The sequence below is a fragment of the Salvia splendens genome, chromosome 21 (assembly GCF_004379255.2).
Source record: "Salvia splendens isolate huo1 chromosome 21, SspV2, whole genome shotgun sequence".
Taxonomy (NCBI): Eukaryota; Viridiplantae; Streptophyta; class Magnoliopsida; order Lamiales; family Lamiaceae; genus Salvia; species Salvia splendens.
The window spans coordinates 17,657,051-17,664,932 of record NC_056052.1 but is presented as its reverse complement, the minus strand read 5'-3'; the positions used below and the strand labels follow the sequence as shown (position 1 = coordinate 17,664,932).

General features: G+C 34.1%; 1 protein-coding gene across 1 annotated transcript; it reads left to right on the top strand.

The window, feature by feature from the left end:
• The first annotated feature begins 279 nt into the window (after positions 1–279).
• On the top strand, positions 280–4,198 carry LOC121784310 (formin-like protein 3). Its single transcript, XM_042182473.1, has 6 exons — positions 280–402; positions 959–1,424; positions 1,527–2,271; positions 2,357–2,553; positions 2,699–2,934; positions 3,081–4,198. Exons 1-6 carry the CDS (start codon positions 280–282, stop codon positions 4,143–4,145), a joined length of 2,832 nt encoding a protein of 943 aa, XP_042038407.1. The 3' UTR covers positions 4,146–4,198.
• The last annotated feature ends 3,684 nt before the right edge of the window (positions 4,199–7,882 follow it).

Genomic DNA, 7,882 nt, shown 5'->3' with positions numbered 1-7,882 from the left:
GCAATTCGTAAATGTTAATGTTTCAATCCCATCTGGTGGATCACCAAAATTCCTTCTTCGATTCACCTAGAAGGGATTCAAGATTGTTGATCATATCATCATTTATGCATAATTTTAGGGGAATTGTTAAGGTGTTCGGCCTAGATTCTTGGTGAAAAGGATTAAAAATCCGATCTTTGATGGAGGGGAGATGAATTTGGTGTAATGCAATGAGAAGCATTTTGCAGAATAGGGAAAATGAGGTTTCAAATGATAATCATAAGAGGAGACTTTACATATATGGCGTTTGTGTTCGTTCTTTCGTTTACAGCGGTGATGGGTGTGGAGAGCGTGAGGGAGAGGGAGGATCAAGAAACCTTACTTGCTTATTTGATGGATGCAGGAGAGATCAATCAGGAGATGGTAATAACTCTTCTTCACTTCACCTTTTATGTGACAAGAGATTCATTTTGCTTTCTTGTTGATAATTTGTTATGTTAGTTGTTGTTGTTGATCAGCTTTCCTTTGTTTAAGTATGTTTTAGTATTCACAAACTTGCTGTTTATATTGTAGTCAAAAGCTAAAATGCTACTGTTGTTTACGCTTCTAGAGTGTATGTTTCAATCCCTTGGAATGTTTCGATCACTAGACTACATCATCCTAATGTGGAATGTTTCGAAGTTTGCTTTGTCGAAATTTATTCTTTGTTAATGGATGAGATTGTTGTGCTCTGTTTACTTCTGAAGCTATGGTTCTCAAGCTATATCTCCTCCTGCTATTTCATTTGTAAATCTTGTCCGGTTTAAACCAGCTATGCACATCGATGCACTCATTCGCGATATAAGCTCAAGGATGGCGCCTTTTCAACTTTTACGTGATATTGAACGGAAGTTACTGACAGTTTTCCACATTTTTTTGACAATATATATAGTTGTTTGATCTTTGTAACAATAGCATATGAAGGATTTTCTTGCTGTAGGCTGAATTACTACGGACTGAGTGCGGTAACGAGCTATCGAATGCCAAGAAAACATTGCAGGATTTTGAGTTATGTATCATGAAGGAGAGGTCAGTTAGCCGCGAGGAGCTTTATGGTGGATCATCCAGAGTGAAGACGCAGGATGCACGCAATGTCATGTGCTCTCAGATTAAGAAAATCCTTGTAGATTGCTTACGGGATAAAAACCTCGTGCTTCCTGTCACTGGTGTGGATACGAAGTACTTAGGATCTTTACCGTCTTCTACCAGAAGGCGTGAGTTGGCAGAGAAATCCGGAGAGCAAGCTGATCCATTCCCAACCATCATGCTTGCTATCGGGGTAACCGCATCCCTGACCTTAATCATTTGTATCCTGCTGTTTTATTTCTTCTACGCAAGTAGCTTTGCTGCCGGTCGAAACGATGTGAGGCCTCTCCTCAGCTTGACCTTAGGTGACAATTCCTCCGGTAGGTACTTTTTTTTTTGTTTTTTTTTTCTTGTATAACTCATTTTTTGCCTTATCTTAACTGTTTGCCTTCACACTCATGCTTGTTTCCTCAATGCTTTAGCCTCTTCGCAGAAGTCATTGACTCTAGGAACGGCAACAAACGAAGAAAAGCTTGGCAACAGCCTCGGGAATACCAAGAGTAGCGGGAACTTACACTTGGAATCGCGGTCTATGGGAAGTTTGAGCCATAGCAGAAGTAGCGGAACCTTATTTATGGAGTCAAATGGTGTGAATGAAGAACCTTCCCTCAACAGCTCACATTCTCTGAATGATGCACTTACACTGGCTAACTCAAGCAGTTTCAAGAAAGAGATGCCTCTTGGAACTTCTGGTGACGGCGCTGCCAACTCCACTGAAGGGGCGACTTCTGGACTGATTGGGTCACCTATATTTACGCCTCTAAAGCCGCCTCCTGGGAGGAAAATCCCTGCCAGCCTAGTTGGCACAGGGTCTCCCCTGCCCCCGGCTTCAACACCTCCACCACTTTCCGCACCAGCTCTCACTATACTGAGGCCACCAGGAGCAATGGCACCAGCACCCCTGCCTCCTGGAGCACCGCCACCCCCTAGAGCTCCTGGTGGTCCACGTCCTCCGGGACCACCTCCACCACCTCCTGGTGTAGGTGGTCCTCCACGGCCTCCTGGGGTGAGACCTCCTAGGGGTGCACTACATGCACCCAGCTCATCCGAGGGAGATCTTGATATAGGTGAGTCTAAGACGAAGCTGAAGCCTTTCTTCTGGGACAAGGTGAATGCCAGTGCTGATGATTCAATGGTTTGGAGTCAGATCAAAGAAGGATCATTTCAGTAAGTTGTTATTGATGGTTTTTCAGTTATTCAAATGGTGTTTTATGTGAAGTTGTTGTTTGACACATAATGATTCTGTCAATAGGTTCAATGAAGAGATGATCGAAACACTATTCGGATACGCCCCTGCAGGTATAAACAAGCTTGGGATGAAGAAAGACGCTTCCCAAGAGGCTCCTAAGTTCATTCAAATAATTGATGCCAAGAAGGCTCAGAATCTGTCAATTCTGATCAAAGCATTAGGCGTGACTACAGTAGAAGTCCGTGATGCACTCGAAGAAGGTTGTTTTTCCACCCTTGTTTCTGTTCATTTGCACAACGGATTTATTTCAGTGATGGATACAGAATATTTTCATGTATTGGCAGTTTCTTTGTTGTGGTAAACTATCTAGAGATGTTATATCCTCCTTTTTTTCGAGTTATGTAGGTAATGAGCTTCCTGTAGAACTTGTTCAGACGTTGTTAAAGATGGCGCCTACTTCTGAAGAAGAACTAAAACTGCGACTTTTCCCAGGTGACCCGATGCAGCTAGGTCCTGCTGAACGCTTTCTAAAGGTCATGGTTGATATTCCATTCGCGTTTAAGAGGCTAGAATGTCTTTATTTCATGAGCGTCCTTGAGGAGGAGTCAGCGTCACTAAAAGACTCTTTCGTCGTCTTGGAGGTAAGCTACTGATCTATCGTTGCTCATCAACTATGAAGGTTAATAATACTTTTTATCGTATTAATAAAGCTATGAATGCACTGTACATCCGGATGTACATCAGTGTTATAGTATTCAAAATTGTATAATTTCTCGGAATGTTGCAGGCTGCTAGCACAGAACTGCGGAAAAACAGACTGTTTCTCAAACTTCTTGAGGCAGTTCTTAAAACAGGAAACCGCATGAACAGTGGCACGTTTCGCGGTGGTGCCCAAGCGTTTAAGCTTGACACGCTTCTAAAGTTAGCGGATGTGAAAGGATTAGACGGAAAAACAACATTGCTGCATTTTGTCGTCCAAGAAATAATCCGAGGGGAAGGCATAAGAGCTGCTCGAGCAGAAAGAGAGGCGCGAAGCATGTCCAGCATTGTGTCTGAAGATTTTGACATTGGTTCTGACATAGACACGGATGAGAATTTAAGGAGCCTTGGTCTTCAGGCCGTGTCACGTCTTGGGAATGATCTTGAGAGTGTGAAGCGAGCTGCAGTTTTAGATATTAATAACATAACCGGGACAGTTGGAAGGCTCGGCTATGCACTTGTTAAAGCACGCGATTTCCTCAACACGGAGATGAAGACCATAGAGGAAGAAGACAAGGGGTTTCAAGAGACGTTGAGGTCTTTTGTGGAGAATTCCGAGGCTAATGTCAGGTGGTTGTTAGAGGAAGAGAAACGAATAATCGCCCTCATCAAGAGCACCGCAGATTACTTTCATGGAACTTCAGGGAAGGTGGATGAAGGGTTGCGATTATTCTCAGTCGTTCGCGATTTCCTTGTGATACTAGATAAGGTTTGCCTTGAAGTTAAAGCCACACCAGCAAAGCCAAAGGTGGAGAAGCCTAAAGTGGAGAAGCCTAAAGCGGAAGAGAAGCCTAAAGAGGAGCAAAAGCCTAAAAAGGAGGATAGTTCCGATGATTCAGATGAGTCGGATGATTCAAGTTCAGAGGAGGCTACATCAACTGCCAAAGATGATCCAGTTGCTGCACCTCAAAAACAATCTCCTCCGGTCGCAACCATACCTAATACGTGTCCTCATAGTTCAGATGATTCGACTTCGGAAGAAGAGGACAAGCCAGACACAATAACTAGGAAAGTAGAGAATCCTACTAGTACATCAACAGTGAATAAGGATCCAATTGATAGCCTAATTCCTAGTAGACAACCGGATAGTTGAGACGAAGACGATGAGGATAAGGACTGATGGTAGTAAAATGAAGTGTAAGTAAGCCTCTTCTTAGTTTAATGCAACCAATACACTGGCCTCAAGCAAGAGAAAATAGTAGCATCTCTTCTTTGATTAGGGCATAGATGATTTTGGAAAGTGTAGGAAAATTATGTAATTATCTTCCCTTGTAACTTTGTGTTGTTGTAATTCTTGTTGTGCTTCCATTAGATTACTAGACATAGCTATAGGCAGCTCCTTTGTTCATACACATACATGATTCCAATTTCAAATCATCACTGATTGTCTTGTTTTTCTATGTATTCCTTTTCCTAATCTTCTTCTTGTGAGCGTTTAAGACTTATATTAACATAAAAGTACAAAATCAAGATTTGTCACAGACCAAGATTCCATAAGTTATTTGTAGCAAAAATTTATTTATTAGTATGTATTCATTCGAATATAGATACTAAATGGAAAATGTAACAAGATTGTTTTATTAAGATGCAAAATTTTAAAATTTAATCTCTTTGCTCTATACCTTAATGGTGGACGGATGGAGTAGTGTCTCCAAATTATCTCTTGGTGAATAGTTAATCATCCTGAGGCCAAAAATCTCGTGTCCTTTAAAATTTCTATTCATTTGCTTATAAAAGAAAAGACCATCACGCCAAGAGGCCTGAGATCGACACATTTGTTTTCTTAACAAGGTGATGTATGTGTATCCAAGAAATTCAAATAAATTGTGCGAATTATGTAGGCTTCAGTTATTGTTTATTATCACAACATAAAGTAATTTGATTATAACTCAATTCATGACCATCGCAGACAGACATTTACAACCTGATCGGTCCTAACCTCTCTTATGAAACGTATGATGCATTAATCAACACTAAGTCACCCCATTTTTAATTAGATCAAGGTGATGTTATTACTTATTAGGGTATATACTATAAAAGCATGATTAGAGCACCTTGTAAAAATCTTATATTCCCATTTTAATGAGAAAAAGCTATTCGTTACATGAGTTTGTTTTTGTAGTCCTATTTGTATGCTGCTTGAGCAAGAACAACTTTTATATTTTTTCCATCATACATATATAGTTTATCTAAATTATACATTAATCTCAAATTTATCAATGATTTATACTAGTATAAATAATAATATTAATATCGGTGTTTTGATATATTTGTATTTTAAATTTACTCCCTCCATCGAAAAATAGTCTCATATTTTCATTTACATTTGTCCATCAAAATTAGGCTATACTAAAAATAGAAAGCTACATTCAATTTATTACTCACTTTTATCTTTATCTCTCATATTTTATTCACATTTTCTCTTTTGCTTTCATACTTCACCCATTTTATTTCTATCTCTCATACTTTATCAATTTCGCATTTAAACATGTATCTTCCACCAATGGAAAGAAAATACTATGGGTAGTGATAAATTAACAAAAATTGTATATATAAAGTTGGGTTATATTTGTCATTTTCTATCATTTGCATGATTACGGGATTTACCTATTTTAATTGTACTTCAATTTTACATTATAACCCCTCATATTAATTAAGGAATGAACTATAGTACTTTCAAATATATATATAAAAAGAAAATACTTAAATTTTTTGTCTAATAAAAATATTTTATTCTAAAAAATTTAAACAAATATTTTACATCATGTTTTTTCTAGTTTCAATAAGAAATATGAAAATAAGTTTAAAGAAAAAAAATAAAAAAACAGTGAAGATATTGATAATTGAATTAATATTAATTAAGTTAAAATAATTTTAAAAATAATATAATAATATATTACCGTATTATAAAATTATTTTATTTAAAAAATAAATTAATATATATATTTTTTAATTTGAATCTCGTATGTACATTGTATTTATTTCATTTTCTTCAACTATTTTAATATTTGTGATTTGGAATATAATTTGAAGCTTGTAATTTCAAATATCTTAAATATTTTCATCAATAATTTACATTTTTATTTATAAAACAATCTTTATAAACTTATTTTTTATAAATTTATTTATATTATCCTTTTATACAAAAGACTAACTAATTTACATTATATTTTTTTAATTTGGATCTCGTATGTACATTGTATTTTATTTTATATTTTCAACTATTTTAATATTTGCTGAAATATAATTTGAAACTTGTAATTTTGAATATTTGTTGTATAGGAGTAGTAGTACACAGAGAAATATGTATAGAAATGTCAATAGAGTCATTTGTTACTATTGCCAAAATTTTGTGAACGAAGATTTAATTATCTAGCATATATTTTGAATATATAATTAATAATACAATGGAAGAATGTGCCATAGGTGGACGCCAAGTGGGACGACCTTCCATAATCAAATTACCTCTAGTATGTTCACTATAGAATATAAAAATAAATATTAATCAAATATTAATTTTATAATATGAGTTTAAAAATTATAGGAGTTTATTATCTACTAATTCACTATATCAATTTATCTGGTAGCCATACAATTAAAGGATATGTCACATATTGGGTGTCACGAGTTGCTATCATCGGACCATCCTTATTATCATATTAATATATTGTTCAACGCACTACGAAAATAATTATGAAATTAAATATTTTTGTGAAACATTAAAATTATTGTGATTTATCTTATAATTTCAACTTTTCTTTATTTTATTCATTTGTGCAGCACGAGCTATACATTAGAAGATTGTATTATATATACTGAGTTAAAAAATCTTCCATCATCTGACCCTTATTATATTAGTAATAATATTTTATAGCAATGTCATATATCCACATAATATCATCCAATAGTAATAATTTCTTAATTATATAAAATTTTTATTTTGAAATCTTACGAATGCATAGTACACTATATAAAATAAAAATATACTTATATACTAGCAAAATAATATTTATAAAAGATAAAAATATATTATCACAAGAAAATATATTAAAGAAATTTAAATGAATATTTTCTTTTGCAAACAAACAATTTTCTCTCTTTTGAAATATCTACCAATATCTACTACTATAATACTTGTGAAATTAAAAGATAGAAATTAAAATATAAAATATCAGTAGTTTTAAAAAAATATATATGTGGCACAATTCTAGAGAAATTCTAAATAAAAGAGTATTTTGCCCATATTTTGTAGAAAAAAAGAATAATTATCTATCTTCGTATCATTGTGATAGTTTAAATAAAATGAATAAAAAAACTTATTCCATTAAAATATGAATGAATATTCTATTTAAATTTTATTTGTGAATCTTTTAATAATGGTAGTATTTTGAAAAATAAAATCAATTACATTTTTTAATATAAATGATTAATTAAAAATTGTAATAGTATTTTTTCCTTATATAATTGAAAATAGGGTAAAATTAGTCATAGAAGTATGTAACTAATGATGCTACCAATTCAAAATACTTGCATCTTATCCAATTCAAATTTGAAGGGCATTTTGTATCTTATCCAATTCAAATTTGAAGGGCATTTTATATGTATAATTTTTGTTAATTCATCTTTATTCAAATACTATTATATAACCATAGTATTGAAGGAAGAAAATAAAATAAAGTCTCTGAGCTTGAGCTAAGATCGTGATTTTATAATTGTAAAACGTATATTTACATAGAAATGCTCAAAAACAAGATAAAGCAAAAACGTAACTTAAATATTTGTTTTCTGTTTTTATTTTATAGACAATCATTTCTACACGATTAGAAGTCC

What these genes read in the sequence shown, in the direction of transcription:
- LOC121784310 (XM_042182473.1), top strand. Translation starts at nt 280, where the DNA reads ATGGCGTTTGTGTTCGTTCTTTCGTTTACAGCGGTGATGGGTGTGGAG. An exon ending in CTTAGGTGACAATTCCTCCG is followed by an intron (nt 1,425 to 1,526) that starts GTAGGTACTTTT and finishes TCAATGCTTTAG; the next exon opens with CCTCTTCGCAGAAGTCATTG. An exon ending in ATCAAAGAAGGATCATTTCA is followed by an intron (nt 2,272 to 2,356) that starts GTAAGTTGTTAT and finishes TTCTGTCAATAG; the next exon opens with GTTCAATGAAGAGATGATCG.